Consider the following 17,847-nt stretch of genomic DNA (forward strand, 5'->3'; position numbering starts at 1 on the left):
GGGCTAACATCTGTGCCCATCTTCCTCCACTTTATATGGGACGCCGCCACAGCGTGGCTTACCAAGCAGTGCGTCGGTGCGCACCCGGGATCCGAACCAGCGAACCCCGGGCCGCCGCAGCGGAGCGCGCGCACTTAACCGCTTGCGCCACCGGGCCGGCCCCTTTATTTATTTTTTAAAGGATAAAATTTGCAAAATTCAGCAATTCCAAACTTAAGTTTTGCTAATTTAACTGTCTGAAGATTGGAACTTTGCGATCCTGATAAATGAAACTGATCCAAATGAGTACTCGAGCATAGTTACAGCATTTACACGAAGTTTGTTCTGACATGGAATTTGTTCTGAAGTTGCATGGTCAGCATTTCAGTGAAGACTGCTCTGCTGTTAAGAAAAATTCTAATCTTTTGACATAGATGGCATGTTAATCTTACCTCGAATATAATATGGGTTACCAGTTCTGTTGTGCCGGGGTTCAGTTTCATTTTCTCGGGGCCATCGCAAACATTTATGCTTTAGGTTACCCATGAAGAGCCCCATCCCAATTAGAGAAAACAGGCTCAGAAAAAACAGAGTTAGGATAATGACTCCAGTAAGTTTCTTCAAGCAATGGATCAGGATCCCTACAAAAGACTTCAGACCTGAAAAGAGATTTGTTTTTGGTAAAATAAAATATCTTAGTAAAGCAGCATTAGCAAACTTCTCCCATGGCAAACGTATACTCCGTTGAAATCAATAGCTTTGTGTTTTATAATCTAATTCATCATTATCTAGGTCTAATAAATAAAATGAATAAAAATCCAAACTTTGAGGTTTCTGTGTTATTTCTAATTTATTACACCTGAAAAAATAATTTAGACACAATATTTTAAAATTAGCTGTTTGTCTGTTCCTCTTTACTACACAAAGAACAGGCTTTCTCTCTTAGTTACTGCTTTTCATACCAATCACCATTGTTTATAAGAATAAGTAGGGCTGGTCCGTGGCTTAGAGGTTAAGTGCGTGCGCTCTGTTACTGGCAGCAGGTTCGGATCCTCAGCGCGCACTGACGCACCGCTTCTCCGGCCATGCTGAGGCCGCATGCCACATACAGCAACTAGAAGGATGTGCAACTATTGACATACAACTATCTACTGGGGCTTTGGGAGAGAAAAAAAAAAAAGGAGGAGGATTGGCAATAGATGTTAGCTCGGAGCCGGTCTTCCTCAGCAAAAAGAGGAGGATTAGCATGGATGTTAGCTCACGGCTGATCTTCCTCACAAATAAATAAATAAATAAATAAATAAATCTGTTAAAAAAAAGAATAAGTAAAGCAATAGCATTATAAATCAAAATGGGTTGAAATGTTGAAACACGAATTAGTTTGAAATAGCAGTATTCTACACAATCTTTCATTAACTTTTTAAGAATTAATTTTTGGAGCTGATTAAGTAAAACATGAAAAAGTTTTAATGATTAGGAATGAGAGTAACACACAACTGTGATATATGTAGGCTGTATTTATATCAGAATACTTACTAATCGAGAATTCAACCTTAAAGCTGCCTTTATTTTAGAACAATCATTTTTCTAATTATGAAATAATACATGCTCAATTCTGAAAACATAGAAAACAAGAAACAAAAAACAAAAATAACATAACTATACTTCATAGATGAAAATACTATTAATTTCCCTTCCTCTCTTCCACCTTTCCTTCCTTTCTTCCTTCTTTTTTTCCCTTGCTCTCTTCTTATTTGTTGGTCTGTTTACCTTTAGGATTCTAATAACTGCTCAGCTCAACAATGGGTGAGAATATATTAGCTCTGTGATGCTGAGCCAGTTATCAACATTTCTATGCCTCCATTTTATTATCTTTAAAATGAGGATAATAATGCCTATTTCATATATTATTGTAAGAATTGAAAATCCATTTTTTTTAAATGACCTCCTCAGATGATTGGATTTCTTGAGTGTATTAGGATAGGGTTGAAATAAAGTTATTCTTGTGGTTAAAGAAATGTGATACGTAGATTAAGTATATGATTTTAATTGCTAACATACTGAAATACATGTTTATAGCCTACTTTTGTCACTTGGAATTAGACTATTAGTTTGTTTTTGCTATATGCAGTCTTTTTTAAGTGCTACATTAGAAATGGAATTTCTGTATTAAAATATATGACCATATTTAAGTATTGACATATATGTTCAAATTGTTTTCAAGAGAAGTTGAACCAGTGTATAAACCAAAGGCTATAAATATGTAGTCAAGCCTTCACAAAATTGGGACATCTGAAAAAATATTATTGCCAATTTATTAGAAGAAATATGGGATCATTTTACTTTGATGTAATTTCTGTGATTATCATAATGAACTTTTAAAATATGTATATTTGCACTATGTATTTTTTATTTGGTAACTGTCATGAGTCCTCTGTATATTTTTCTACTGAAAAAATTTTTTTCATATTGTTTTGTTAGAATTATTTTTAAGAATAATAATTCTTAAATAAGAATGTGTGTGTGTGTGTGTGTGTAGTTCCTTGTGGAGCTTCACTTCACTGGTGACAGTTTGTTTGCAAGCAAAACAAGTCACCATCAAATTTTACAAAATCAAATTTATTAATAATTTTCACTGTTATCTGTAATTTGCAATTTTGCTTTCCTGGTATAACTTTCCCCTTCTTTTTTTTTATTTTTCTTTTTTAAATTTTATTTATTTATTTTTTTTCCCCCAAAGCCCCAGTAGATAGTTGTATGTCATAGCTGCACATCCTTCTAGTTGCTGTATATGGGATGCGGCCTCAGCATGGCCGGAGAAGTGGTGTGTCGGTGCACGCCCGGGATCCGAACCCGGGCCGCCAGCAGTGGAGTGCGCGCACTTAACTGCTAAGCCACAGGGCCGGCCCAATTTTTAAACTTTCATTTTGTTTTAGCTTAGGTATATCTCTTGTGGAGTTTCATTTATTTCTCATTTAATATTAAAGTCTCTACATCTTGACAGAAAAATTTAACCGAATTGTATTTATTTTCATAAATTGGCTTTCTAGTTGGATTGGCCTTTACCATTTTGTTTTTTGATTTTTATATTCCCTAAATGATTTACTATCCTATCCTTCCTAAGTAAACTAATTTCTTTCTTTTTTCCTCTAGCATTTTAGATAAAATATATCTATTTTGAGAACCTGTATCAAACTTCAGTTCTTATGTTGAACAAACATGTATTCTCCACATAAAAAATAAAACTGCATCTACTATAGTCTCACCATATAAGATAAGGAAATAACCATATTTACTTTCTCATATTTCTCTTTTCCCACTTCTCAGTTTTTTTTAATGTAAGTTAGGACTTCTGATCTAGTTATAATTGTTGAATTTTATGTATTTTGCATTGTATATTATCTTTCATGATTTACAGGAAAAGTGAGATTCAAATCCTTACAAAGACTTGTGAAGAAACAGAAATTCATGCAAGTAGGGAGTGGAGGGGACTCAGATGACTATGCCTGACTTAAAGATGTCCACGTTATAACTTCTGATTTATAATATTTGCATTCTGTTTTACAACCCACTAACAATAGTAATTTGGAATTCATTCTCTGTTGAAATGATTTCAGAGTTCATGGTGATTACTGTTGGTACTAAATCTTCCCATTGTTGAATATTTTATTTTCATACTTTCGTTTTTCAGCAGATATTCAGGAAAGATATACCTGTGAAATTTCAGAACTCTTGCATGGCTGGGAATATCTTTCTGTTGACTTCACATATGAATGACAGACAGGTATAGAATTCTGGTGTCACAACCTTGCTGCCTACACTTCCCCCAAGCAACTCATGTTTAATATTACCAAGAGGCCTAAGGATCTTAATATTATGTTTAATATTACCAACAGGGCTAAGGATAACCAAAAGCTGTTTTTTTTTGCATTTTTGCTTACTGGGTTTTTATAATATTTTTATCCTTTAATACTTTAAATTTACAAAATTTTATAATATGTCTAAGTGTATCTTTTAGTTTTTCATCTAGTATAAGCTGAGCCTTTTCCACTTGTGACTATGGTCTTTCTCAAGTTAAGGGATTTCAAAAAAATCTTTTAGTGTATTTTTTAATAATTTGTCTTTTACATTTATTCTGGTCTCTTTTTTAGGATCACCAATTATCCATAAGATGGAACTTAGTTTTCTCTCTTTCGTGAATCCATCCCATTTTTGGTTCTACTGGAGTAATATAGAACTTCTCCAGTTATTTTTTACACAAGTGGTTTCATTTTACTATGACATAATACTATACAGATAATACTATATTTTACTGCTTCTATTACCATTGAATATTCACCAAGGGTATTATAATTTTTATCACTTTTTTGTCCTAAAGGTATTTTTGTCTGTTTTATTACCTCATTTTCACCTTCCGCTTGAGAGAGTCTAGGTTCTTCTGTTGGGACTACAAAACAGATGATTTTTTATGCTTGCGTCTATTCTTTAGAACATTATTTTTAAAGGAAAAAAAAGAGGATTATTTTCATTTTCCTAAATAATATGTTTCTCTTTCTGGACTGCAAACTGTTGTCATACACTCGATATTGCTGGTATGCGTCTTGATTCTTTTCCCCCTTGAAAAAAAGAGCAGTTCCTACCAGCCTGCGTGCTCCCAACTCCAGTGAGTATATTTTTCTTGTATTAACTTGGATTTACCTGATTTCTTCTATAATCTTACTTCTGATCCTAAGATCAAGATGCAGGTGATGCAATTTTATGTTCTAGTAATTTCAGGAGAGTAGTAAGGGAATTAGGACTACGGAAATTCTTAGCAGGGTTACTCTCACTGCTGGTTTCTTCACTGGGTTTGGTGATGCTGCCATGCTATAGACCATTTTTACTAAACAGCTTTACTGAGATATAATTCATAAACTATACAGTTCACCCGTTTAATGTGTACAGGTCAACGTTTTAGTATATCCACAGGTATATGCATCCGTCACCGCACTCCCCAGTCTTCTTGCTGTTTTGCCCAGCCTGGACTCCAAGGACACAGTGTGCATGTGTCTGGCCTTCTTCATGGTGTTCCAGTGGAAAAAATTTGCCTGCAGATATTATTTTTGGTCTTATCATACCTCCCCCTGGGTTTATTGATCTGACTATTCCATGATACTTCTGACTCATAGCAGCCAAAAAAACTCTGAGTAGAGTTGTTCCAATCTGATTATTTTTATATATTCTGAACAAGAAATTAGAAGGTATTGGTGGGATTCTCTAGGCCATATTCAGGAATGGGAGCTGTAAATCAGTCCTCAGCATCTTCTATCAATGTGGTCACAGCTATACCTTATTTAGCAGAACCTCCTTGAACTTTGTGGCATGTGGAACGCACCCTATCCAAGTGCACAGAGCAAAAGAGAATTTCTCTTATTTTACATTATTTTGTTCATTTCAACTGGTTTTTCAATGCAACGAGGAAAAGAAGGCAGATTAGATATCTGTCTAGACTGGAGTTTCACTCAGAAGTCTAAGGACAATTTTATAAGTTCATATTTAAGTAAGAATAAGTAAATAAGAAAAAATAGAAAAATAATTTATTTTGCTTGATCTCTACACTTTGTGATCTCTACACCCATCTCAAATAATTAACAGTCAAATAAAAAACAGTCAATATTTTTTTCTGGCCTTTCCTGGAGTGAAATAAATTTAAAGATCAGATAATTCATTGATTTCAAAGCTGAAACATTGTTCAATTTAATATTTCTCCAAGGAATAACAGGGGAGTTCAAATGAATATACGGGAGTATACAAAACACAATGAAGAAAAGGAATTCAATGCCATTTCTTACCTTGGTTTAAAGGAATAATTTTCAAAATTCTCAAATTTCTTGTAATTCTAAATAGTAGAATGAAGTTTAGAGGTGAGTATCTTGTTATATGTCTGTGGAATTAAATTAGAGTTATTTAGAAGTCATATTGAGTCTATGCTACTTATCTTTAGCTTTTTATACTCTTTGAAACTTATTTTTTAAACCATATATCCAAACATTTCCCTTTCTTTCGATATTCCATTTTGCAAATAGTTTAATTATTGATCGGAAGATAAAGATTGCTTTACAAAGTGCAAGGTAGCCAGGTAAATATTAATCCACGAAAAAATTATGAGAGTTTATAGAATTTTGACACTGTGAGTACTCTTAATTCCATATCAAAAACTTTATATTGTGTTCATAAATATTTTGTTATCTAATTAATGAAAAGATATTTAAAAATAAGAAAATTCATAGTTTTTTAAAGGAAGGAGCTTCATTTTAAGTATTTAAACATCTGATGATGATGATGATAATCATGATGATGAGGAGGAAGATGAGGATGATGGGGATGATGATGATAACGGTGATGGTAATGATGATGATGATGATGATAATGGTGCTGGTGATAATAGAAGAAGGTGGTTAAGGGCACAGACTCAGTAGCCATATTGGCTGTGTAGAAATCCAGGCTCCACTATTTTCTAGCTGTGTGACATGGAAAAATTGCTTAATCTTTCTTGCCTCAGTTTCCTCAAAAGTAAAATGGGAATAATAATACTTTGCAATTCTGAGGCTTTTTGTGGGGAGTGAATAAATTAATATATGTAAAGTGCATAGAAGAAAACGTGTCACACACTAAGGGCTATCTAAGTATTAGCTAAGTGTTTGCTAACAGCAACAGTAACAGCAGAAATAATGCTAATAATAGTAGAAGTAGTAATGATAATAATTTCAATGATATTAGCTACTATTTTTTGATTGCCTACAACATGACAGACACTGATTATGATCTTTATAAAGGTTATATCTTTTTCAAAAAATTGACCCAAAATCTATAATAGAATATGGTTTTAAATTATTTTTAGTAGTAGCATTTTTGGTGAGGAAGATTGTCCCTGAACTAACATCTGTTGCCAATCTTCCTCTTTTTGCTTGAGGAAGATTGTCACTGAGCTAATATCTGTGCAATCTTCCTCTATTTTGTATGTGGGGTGCTGCCATAGCATGGCTTGATGAGCAGTGTGTAGGTTCATGCCCAGGATCCAAACCTGTGAACGCTGGGCCGCCAAAGCGGAGTGCATGAACCACTATGCCACTGGGCTGGCCCTATTTTAAATTATTTTAACAGGAGTTTGATGCCAGTGATCATTTCCTTAGCCATAAAACAGAGTACACTAAATAGAAGCATTGGAAAATAAACACACATGTAAATCATTAGAAGTTAATATAACACTCTAGAAAATGTGTGTGCATTTGTTTACAATATCTTATTCTGGGGGCCGGCCCTGTGGTGTAGCGGTTAAGTGCGCGCGCTCCGCTGCTGGAGGCCTGGGGTTCAGATCCTGGGGGCACACCGATGCACCACTTGTCAGGCCATGCTGTGGTGGTGTCCCATATAAAGTCGAGAAAGATAGGCACAGATGTTAGCCCAGGGTCCGTCTTCCCCAGCAAAAAGAGGATTGGCGTGGATGTTAGCTTATGGCTGATCTTCCTCACAAATAAAAAAATAAAAAAAAATTAAAAAAATCTTATTCTGATATCTAGTATATTTACCGGTCTTAAGCGATGCAGGTAAATAAAATGCAGATTGGAGACAGAATCGAATATGCTTGGATCCTCTCCTAAGTCTCCAGCAGATTTTCTGTTCACCAAAACAATCACTTGAAATGTAAAAATTCAACCTCTATCGTTTTTGCTTCAGATAGTAAACAGAGGTAATATCCCATTCCTTTCATCCTTTCATTTTTATTGCATATTCTGAGGACAGTTGGAGCTGTCTGAGAGAACTCACTGTGACTATGATTTATGAAATACTCTTTATTCGTAGAATTTTTGTAGGCAGAAAACTCTGTCAATCTCAATGTTTCTTTATGAAAAGCATTTGCTTAGCAAGGTATTAAGATGTTTGCAACTTAAAGAATACTCACTCAAATAAAGTTACACTGAAATCAAGCCAGTTCCAGGGATCACCAAAGAAATAAAAAGGTCCTGCCCAGATGCCTCTTCCAATGAGTTTTACAAGTATTTCAAATGTGTAAATGCCAAGCAAAGTATTCCTGCAGAAAAATTTTCATATATACGTTACAAGTGAGAATAATACATTGTTAGCTCTGAAATACTATGTCTATGATAACTATCTTACAACCAATCAACCTAGCAGGGAATAATCAAAAAAGCATGTGCCCCTTGAACCATAGGATAGGGCTTTAGATAAGGCTTCTAGAATGTGCTATGTCTTATGGCATTAACCATGAAATATGACTATCAATTTTTTCAACAAGTCCTAGCTCAGGGTTATAGTCTTCATTATATATTTAGGTAAATGATGAAAATATCAAATATTAAATTTATTCCACATTGGGAATCACACAATAGCTAACTGAATTGTAAAGGAGTATGAAAGAACTAATTTTATTATATGCATATACAAGGATTTTTATGGTGAATCAGTATTATATTTATCTTCCAAAGTCAGCTAGTTTTAAGAGTAAAATTAAAGACTGAGAGGTAGCATCAAGAAAGCCTTCTCCCCTAGAAAATCTAATGAGTCTGTCCATCATTGTAGTCGAATGCAAGTCAAATACATCTTTCAGGAAAGAGAGGAGAAGTAGAACAGAAAGTTAGAAAAAGAAATGACTTTCTTAAAGAATGGAAAGGAATGAGTTATTTGAGTTTGAAGCAAATCAGGTAGGGATTGCAATAGTAAAGAAAATCTGAGGCACTGAAATATTATATTAATTATTAGTAATTAACTTTAAAATAAAACCTCATTTGTATGATACCGTAGACAGAAACATACAGCTAAAGACTCAAATGTTTATATCATGTTAACCTAACATGTTGGGAAATAGAGACATTTAAAATCCAATTAAGAATAATGAAAGGTAGAAAAATGTCAAAATTGATTAATTGACATATATGTATATTTGTTTTTATGTGGAAAATTCATTAATTGTGGTATGTGTATAAATATTATATTATGTACAATGAACATTATATATAAAATATAAGTATTAAATTGTACACTGTTATAATATGTAGTATACAATGTGCTGTAATACAATGTGTTAAATATAAAATAATATATAAGATTATGTATAATAAAGTTATGTAACTTACTGTAATGCTGGCCACCATTTTGGCAAATCAGTCATGGTCATAAATATGCAGTCAATCAGGACACTAATTAAAATTAAAAGTCGGAAAAAGGTAGGTTACAGTCAAGGAATAATGGATAATAAATAATATTGGAAATTATGTTTCTATAATGTGTTTATATGTATATACACATATGAGATAAAATAGTTTCTCAAGTGTCAAAAAATATACACTATTCATATTGAAAATTAATAATATTTACTACTGCTGTGTGTACTAGAAGATGTATTTTAAATGTATTTTCAAATATGGAATACATTGCAATTATAATCTAGATTTCAATATGACCTAAAATCAAATATCAATTCAAAAGAGAAAAAGACTGCAGCAATGTTTGAATAGAATAGTTGCATTTGATATTAGTGCAGTCTAAAGCCAATAGAAAAGGATATGGATGTACCAAAATCTTAATAGTTGTTCCTCTAATTGTACTGAAAGGAGACAATGTACACCAGGTAGCATTGAATCTGAAGATTGTTCTCTTTTTATTTAATACCATGAAAGTCTGGAAGAGGAAAAAAGAACATCAAGTGAAATTAGAACTAAGAACTATAATCTCATCAATTATGCAACATATTGCCAATGATCATTTCAGTCATGAATTTAACACTTCTACCTTTCTTATATTTTGATATTCTTTTACAGACTAAATCAAATGGAAAGGTTTTTTTAAAAACTCTTTTCATTGATATTTAGGCTTACCTACTACTTTTTTTTTTTTTGCCTGTGTTCTACCTAAAAATGCCATTTGCCACACACCATTCCTGAAGTCTTCTTGCAGAGCTAATGTAGTAGGAAGAAAATCATATCCTCATGGCTCACGGAGATGCATTTAAATGCACCAGAATTCAATGAATGTAAAAAAGGTTAAATTTATTTCAAAGCAAATAAAGTATGTGATTACAATAGTAAAAATGACCCAGTGCACTGAAATATTACATTAATCATTAGTAATTATCTATGATATAAAACCCCACTTGTATGTTATTATTGACATAAACATATCTAAAACAAAAACGAACATGTTGGGGTATAGAAGCATTAAAACCAAAAATAATGGAAAATCAGATATATCCTAAAAATGAGTCATATGTATGTATATGTGTGTATACGTATATGTGTGTATCTATAATATATATAAATACACGCAAAGTGCATATGTGTGTGTGTTATACACACACACATATACACCTTTACTGTATACACATTTTCATTTAGAAAGTTCATTTATTGTGGTGTGTGCATAAATATATTATAAATAGTGAATATTATATAATTATAATATAACAGTATATGATATATAATATATAATGCAATGTGATACAACGTATTATACTAAAATATGTATTAAATACAATCTATTATATACTGTAGTATTATATAATATATAATTATACAGAGGTTTATATGGTTACTATACATTGGTATTTATATGTACATGTACAATATATTAATGAATGCAAATATATATTCATCAATATTTTATGAATACATGTTCTAAATGGAAAACAGATGGTGCTATAATTCTTCTCAATAAAACATTTTTCCAATATACAATTTGTGGACATTTTGGCCTTTATTGTAGTTATTTTCCCTCTTTCCATTTTAAATGCAAAGAGAAAATAAAAAGGGCCAAAGAAAATAAATCTGATTATTTAGAATATACTTTCCGTGTATTTTCCAGAAGAATCTCAAACTTCACACGAGATGTATGTGCAACCAACCAGCTTATATGTCATTGTGAAGAAATGAGTAATTCCAGATATAATAATTTTCCAGTTAATGCTTACATGCTGAAATTGTTTATTTAATTTTAGAATTGTTTATTTGTATGCCATCTTTAACAGAATAAACTGAATATAATTCAAAATGTTAATAACTTTGTGTCATCATTAATAACCACTTTTATACTAAGCTATCCTTGCAGTTTGGGGTTTGTTTTATTTTTTAAAATTCTTGGTTTTGTCTTCAGCAACAAATCTAGATTTGCCTACCACGTCTGTATACAACTAAGTATACAAGAGAACTAAGTTCTCTGCAAAGAACTCAGAACTCTGCTATATTAGCGTTACCTCTAAAGTTACTGTGTTATATCAATTAGCATGACTTAAGCATAGCAAAAACTGAAAGCAGAGATAACTGAGAAGAGGACGTATGTTTTCACTAAAATGTCCTCAAGATTTTACAGAGGTTTTATAGCTAATGTTATGTAAGGTCCGTGGAGGCTACCAGAGATACTGGAGTCTTTTTGTTAATATATACATTTACACTGTAAAATTCCAATACACCTCCAGCATACAAAGCATTCAAGAGAGTTGTGGTTATATAAAATGATCACTTCGCCTTCCGTCCAGAGACCGTGGTTCAATTCCATTTCAGCCATTTGTTAATATTACTGAATACTCTAGAAGAATATCAAATTACACTTGTCCACAACAAAGCTAATTCTCATCTCCCCCAAGCTTGATCTTTTTTTTATAGTTATTTTATTTTTGTCAGTAGCACCACCATTCCTCCAGGCTGGAAAGCTCGGCATTATTAGTCATGCTTCACATCCTGTTGTTTCTTCTCGGTTTGTTTGTTGCCTCTCTCTCTCCCATGAGACATTACTATAACAGAGGCCTCTTGACTTCAGGCCTGGATTACTCTCTCTTATTTCATTTTTCTGACACTATCTCTTCCATGCGATAGTAATTTAGAAATCTCCAGATGAACCTTCTTAAACATTGCATTCATCGCATCAGTCTTTTGGCCACCACGTTAAATCCACGTTTACATCTCCATTTCCTCATCTTATTTTCCACAACTTGCAACGCAGTCACAAGGGTTCTAGTTCTATCATCGCCCTGTCTCTTCCCTATTCCAGAGTTAATCTCTGCTCTCGCTAGTTCATAGAAGATCTTCCCTTTGCCTTGTTAAAATTTGAAGTGTTCTCCAAGCTATAACTCAAATTCTATTTCCTTAATGAAGATTCTTCAAGCTTTGTCAGTCCACACAGACTTCTGCCTTTTCTAAAAATAATTATTCTTATTTTTATCATTTTGCACTTGTTCATGGATTGTTCAAATATTTATTAGGTTCCTCAAGTCATTCTGGGGTTAAGACAGGATATATGAATGAATAAAAATGACAAATAAAATATAGGTTGGCTTTATTTTCCTAACTACGTAGTAAGCTCATCAAGTTAAACATTTGAAATTGTTGTATATATTATAGAAATTTTATATTATAGTTATTTTTAAATTGATAACCTTAACTAGCCAATCATCATACTCCCATAAAACAAATCATTTACATTAAGGCATAGCAGTATAGCCTACTACAAAGTAAAGTATCCCCAAACAAACTAACCAACGAGGCAAGCAATGAGTTTTGATAAAAATCTCTAATATACGTGAAATTTCTCATGTAGTTTAGTATAACTTAAAATTACCTCCTAATTTACTCTTCATTCACTTTTTTCATCCTATCTCAATTACATTTTTTGCATGTCCAGAAAATAACATAATAAAAATGTAGTCACAGTAAATTCAATTAATCCTTACATTTTTATTCTTGTAGTATGGGTCCACATCTTCCAAGGGCTCTGACACCATTCCGCGAGGAAGATTTCCATAAACAGATGGAAACTCTTTTCCCACTTCCAAGTCAGTGTTTGGCTTTAAATCTTCTTTGTGTTTCTCACTGTGCTTTTTAGCAATATGCTGTTTCATAAGTTCGAGAGACTCTCTGGTGAAGGGAACGAGGCCCTTAGGTTCTGGGGAAGCCATTTCCAATTTTGCACCTGAAAGAAATGTATTTGCTTCAGTTCTACATAAAATTTGAGTATATAAAGAAAAATTTAAAATTACAAAAGACTAGGATATGAATAAAAGAGAACAGAAGCTAAACACATGCATTCAAAGAATATTCCTGAGCTTTGCAGAAATTTGAGTTGTTGAACTAGGTTTTGCTATAATATTAGACTTAATTTGTAATTTCATCAGTAACTCATTCTGCTTCATTTACTCATCCATTGAATCCTCTTCGTTTTCCTGAGATCTGCCTTTCAGTTTCTCCCTTGTAATGAAAGAATTCTAAAGTCATCAGACATTTTTGGGGGCCAAATCCAATTATTTCACTCTCAGCTGTGTTTAGCCATTGAGTGGACTTTTCTCCCCTAAACTTAGTCTTCAATGGTTCTGTGTCCCACTCTTCTGTATCTCTTCTTACAGCTATGATTACTTCCCTTGACTTAGCTCTTCCTCTCAAATTTTAACTTGGATATCCCTTAAAGTTCTGCCTTCCCGCTCGGTTATATCCATCTTTTTGGTGAATGTATAGGCAAACACAGTGTTTTAATTACTGTATATGGATATTTCCCACGTACATTTCCCAAAATACTCTCTTCCTTCAGTCATCTGTATGGCAATCACACCAATGACAGCAATTTAACAAGTCAAAACAAAATTCATTGTTTTTCACCATGACTATAATCACTCTTAACCTTCTAGCCATTGTAAAAACAAAAACACAAGTACTAACTTATCACTTTGAAAACTGCTCTTGAAATCTTTCTCTTTGTCATCAATTTCTCTGAACAAAATGATTTTCTTACAATTAATTTCCATTATGCGTTAAAATATTATCCATTGTTCATGTATCTACATCAAGGTAAGTCACCTTTGAAATTCTATATCTGGATTTCTGTAGTAGCCTTTACAGGATTCTCTTGATTCTAGTCTTTGCCTATTTCAAGTTATCCCACAGGCCACACGAATTTGTCAAAATTAAATATAATTTCATACATCAACTCTTCATTCATGAACCTTGTTCTTTCCTCTCATATAAAAATAGGTTCTTTTGCTGGTTTTCTCCAGCTCAATTGCTGTCGAAACCAACTCTTCAAGTGATTTGACTCAGTGACAACTGACTGATAATTGTTTATTCATTTCCCTTAACCCTCTTTATAATTTTATTATTGTGATTAAAGATAAGAAATTTTGTACTTGATATTGTGGCATTTTGTACGTGTATATTTTGTCTATTATAGTGCTGGCCTTAGCTGAATTCCTTCTCTAACATTTTCCTAAGACAGAAATCACACACATACACACACACACACATATACTCCAGAGTTTTCTACTGTTGAGTGAAATTGAGTTGTTTAATAGTTTAATCAATTACTTGTCTATTAATGAAAAGTAAGAAAAGATAAGTTAATTAATCCTAATGGAGTACCAATCATTGCAAGAATCACGCTCCAACCGCTAGGTTGAATAAATGGTCGGTAGGAGATATTTTAAATATGCAAATGGCAATCTCATAGACATTCAAGAGAGGATACATAGTTTATTTCTGTGTCCTGGGTAATAAATATGGAAAATCAAGTACTGGAAGGACTCCTTATGCCTTTCACAGGATCATAGTTTTTCTGGCTTTTCATTTCTACTGCATTCCATCTAAAGAATGACTTCCTTTGCTTACTTCTAAGACTACACATAAACCAAAATGCCATCCCAGCCTCAACTTTATTTGATCTTTCAGTTTAAATTCCCACCATATGTCTATAACCTCTATCTCAAAAAAATGTAAATAAAAAGATTCTCTAATTGTTCTAGCCCAGCCTATGGATTCATTTCCCCTTGGCCTAGTCATTTGTGACTGGAGAGAGGGACATTTTCACAATAGCAATGGCTGCTTATGCCCAAATCCCTCCAAAGATTTTGCAGAGATGTGGTGTGAAGCAATTTTAAATAGAGAAATATGGAATAAGAAGATTATTATATATCTACTTGAAGCTCTCTTTCCAGACTAATGGTACAAAAACTAACAATTGGTCATCTTAAAATGTACTTACTTTCCAAATATCTTGCCCACTGTCATGCGCAAAACCAACCCTTATTAAAAGTTTGTTAAGAATTATTTATATAGGGGCCGGCCTGGTGGCGCAAGCAGTTAGGTGTGCACGCTCTGCTGCGGCAGCCCAGGGTTCGCTGGTTCGGATCCCGGGCGCACACTGACGCACCGCTTGTCAAGCCACGCTGTGGTGGCATCCCATGTAAAGTGGAGGAAGATGGGCATGGATGTTAGCCCAGGGCCAGTCTTCCTCAGCGAAAAAAAAAAAAAGGAGGATTGGCAGATGTTAGCTCAGGGCCAATCTTCCTCACAAGAAAAAAAAAAGAATTAGTTATATATACCATATGCACATGCAAACACATATACAGTAATACCTCACATATCAAACTTTATTGAGGGGAGTCAAAATGCTTTCAATATGTGCAATTTATAAATACAAGCTACAGATAACTGAAGTTTACACTTACATATGAAATCTTCTTCTTTTAAAATATTTAATGAGCTTTCAAAATTGTATTCCTTACACAGAGTTCCTTGAATATATATTAAATAGTTTCTTAATGACTCATGGTTATAGGGTAGTATAAACAAATAAAATCATGAACTTTGGAATTAGATAGACCTACATTCAAATCCTAAATGCTGTTAACTAATGTTCTGAGAGGTCTCAGTCAAATTACCTAATATTCTTAAACCTGTTATTCATAAAACTGGGATTCCTCTTCAGGTTAAAAAAGGATAAAATAAAATAATATGGATAAAAATGCCTGGCACATAGTAGGTAGGATTGGCACATAATAGGTAGGAAGTAAATATGAAGTTTTAATTGTGATAATATTTTTAAATCTTAGAATGATGGGTCAAATCTAATAAAATCTAATAAAATAATATATAGTAGGAGTTCATGTAAGGTTTTGAAATTTGAACCAAAACAATCCATCTGCACAAGTGCAGAAAAAAAGAGATATGTTTTTGCAGCAGAGAAAACTGCCAAGGAGTTTTACTTAATAGTAATTGCAATATGTCAATACTGATTTCTGACTGCCAAGAAAGCTAATATAATCTGTGTTTGTATTGAAAGAAGATGGAGGAGGCAGTCTTTCTCTATTCTGCTATAATCCATAACCATACCCAAAAGACATGTATGTAAACTGGAGGGTCTTCAAATAGGATCAGAATGTTGATTAGACTCAAATCACACCATCTACAGACCAGTTAAAAGAATGGAGGATGTATTTGTTGAAGTAGAAAAGACTGAAGTAGAACATCATTGTTTCCAAGTATATGAATTATTCTCATGTGGAAGAGAAGTTAGACTTATATATTATTAAAAAAAAAAAAAAAAGATGAACTAGGATCAGGGAGCTGAAACCAAAATAGATTGGCTGAAGATAATACAGCACTTTCTAAATAGCTGTCAAAAGATAGAATAAGTTGATATGGACATTAATCCTTTCCTGTAACTAGCAACGTGGAAGCATGGACATGTTGACAGCTGGGTAGAATGATTTAAATGGGTCCAAATATTGATTGGTTGCAACCTTGTAATTTCAGAACTTTCCAATCTTAAAATTTTTGGATTGAATTTTCACAGAGTATGGCACGACCTAAAAGTCTAGGCTAAATATTAGCTAACCTAAACCAATGCAGCATTGAATTAAGAAAATCAAAAGCATTTTTACATCTATCTTTTCAGATTACAATAAAAGTATTTCTTATACCTTATATTTTTAGGGATCAATTCTAATTACTAACAAACATTATTAAGCTTATGTATGTAAAAAATATTATCTTTAAAAGTAGATACTAAAGGACATCGCAAACTCATTACAAAAGCGCTGCCGTTAATGAAAATATTCTTGGATACCTTCCATTGAAATTTTAAAATTCAATTTGCGAGCAAGTTTTCTTATTGCATAACTCCAAAATAATCTTGCTATTTTTTTAAATCACCTCATAGCACAATAATCTTTGATTCTTCATTTTGCCACCTACTAGCTATGAGACCACAATAACATAGCCTGAGTCATACTTTCCTCATATATAAACTTTGGAATCCCTCAAGATTAAAACAGATCATATACAGAAAGCCTAGACCGTGGTACTGACTTTGTTAGCACAAATTTCTTCTCCCAATCCAGTCAGTTATCCCAGAAGACTTCTTTAGTGATGAATTTGATGTTGAATGAAACTACTCTAGGTTGTTGACTAGGTGGATGAATGGATAGTGGGCATTGTCTTCTATGGTATGACAAAGAAATGCAAGCACTTATCAAATGGAACTGGCTTGCCTCTGATTTCTAGATGGCTGAGAGCAGATTATAAATTATTAATCATTAAATCATAATTCAATAAAAGCATTTCTGTGGGGAATTTATATAATATGCATCAGGCACTATGCTTTCTGGTGAGTGATCTTAATACAGCGCTCAAGACTGAAAAATATAGAAAGATTAATAGTTAATTTGTCCATTAGAATGTCTTTCTAAAAAACTGAATAGCTAAAGTAAGTTTTTGGCAAGAACTGTTATGAAAGTCAGTCATACTCTAACAAGTTCCAGTTATACTAATATTTTATATTGTTGATTAAAGTGCAAGCCATTTCTCTTGGATATCAGTTGAAAGTAGCAGATCCCCAGCATCAGTATGGGGAAAAGAGGTGCATTGTTATAGAAAAAATATTCTTCATAAAACAAATTTCAAGCATTTGAGCATGAGCCAATATTTATCATAATCACAGCAATTATAAATATGGTCTCACTTACCGAGTGACTATCATTTGCAAGGCACTGGATTAGATGTTTCTAATTCTATTATCTCGGATTCTCACATATCATCCTTGTTATCACCATTTTAC

The 17,847-nt window shown here is 33.0% G+C and overlaps 1 protein-coding gene across 2 annotated transcripts in view; it reads right to left on the bottom strand.

The window, feature by feature from the left end:
- The window catches only part of SCN7A (sodium voltage-gated channel alpha subunit 7), an 80,488-nt gene that overhangs the window by 48,726 nt on the left and 13,915 nt on the right, over window positions 1-17,847 (bottom strand). For both annotated transcript variants that reach the window (XM_058549176.1, XM_058549175.1), the window contains exons 3-8: window positions 12,698-12,962; window positions 9,545-9,657; window positions 9,114-9,203; window positions 7,922-8,050; window positions 5,811-5,902; window positions 432-638 (exon numbers count right to left, since the gene is read on the bottom strand). In XM_058549176.1, coding sequence (XP_058405159.1) covers window positions 432-638; window positions 5,811-5,902; window positions 7,922-8,050; window positions 9,114-9,203; window positions 9,545-9,657; window positions 12,698-12,922 — 856 coding nt within the window. In that variant the 5' untranslated portion in view covers window positions 12,923-12,962. The remainder of the gene's footprint in view (window positions 1-431; window positions 639-5,810; window positions 5,903-7,921; window positions 8,051-9,113; window positions 9,204-9,544; window positions 9,658-12,697; window positions 12,963-17,847) is intronic.

This window comes from Diceros bicornis, chromosome 10, assembly GCF_020826845.1.
Source record: "Diceros bicornis minor isolate mBicDic1 chromosome 10, mDicBic1.mat.cur, whole genome shotgun sequence".
Classification (NCBI taxonomy): Eukaryota; Metazoa; Chordata; class Mammalia; order Perissodactyla; family Rhinocerotidae; genus Diceros; species Diceros bicornis.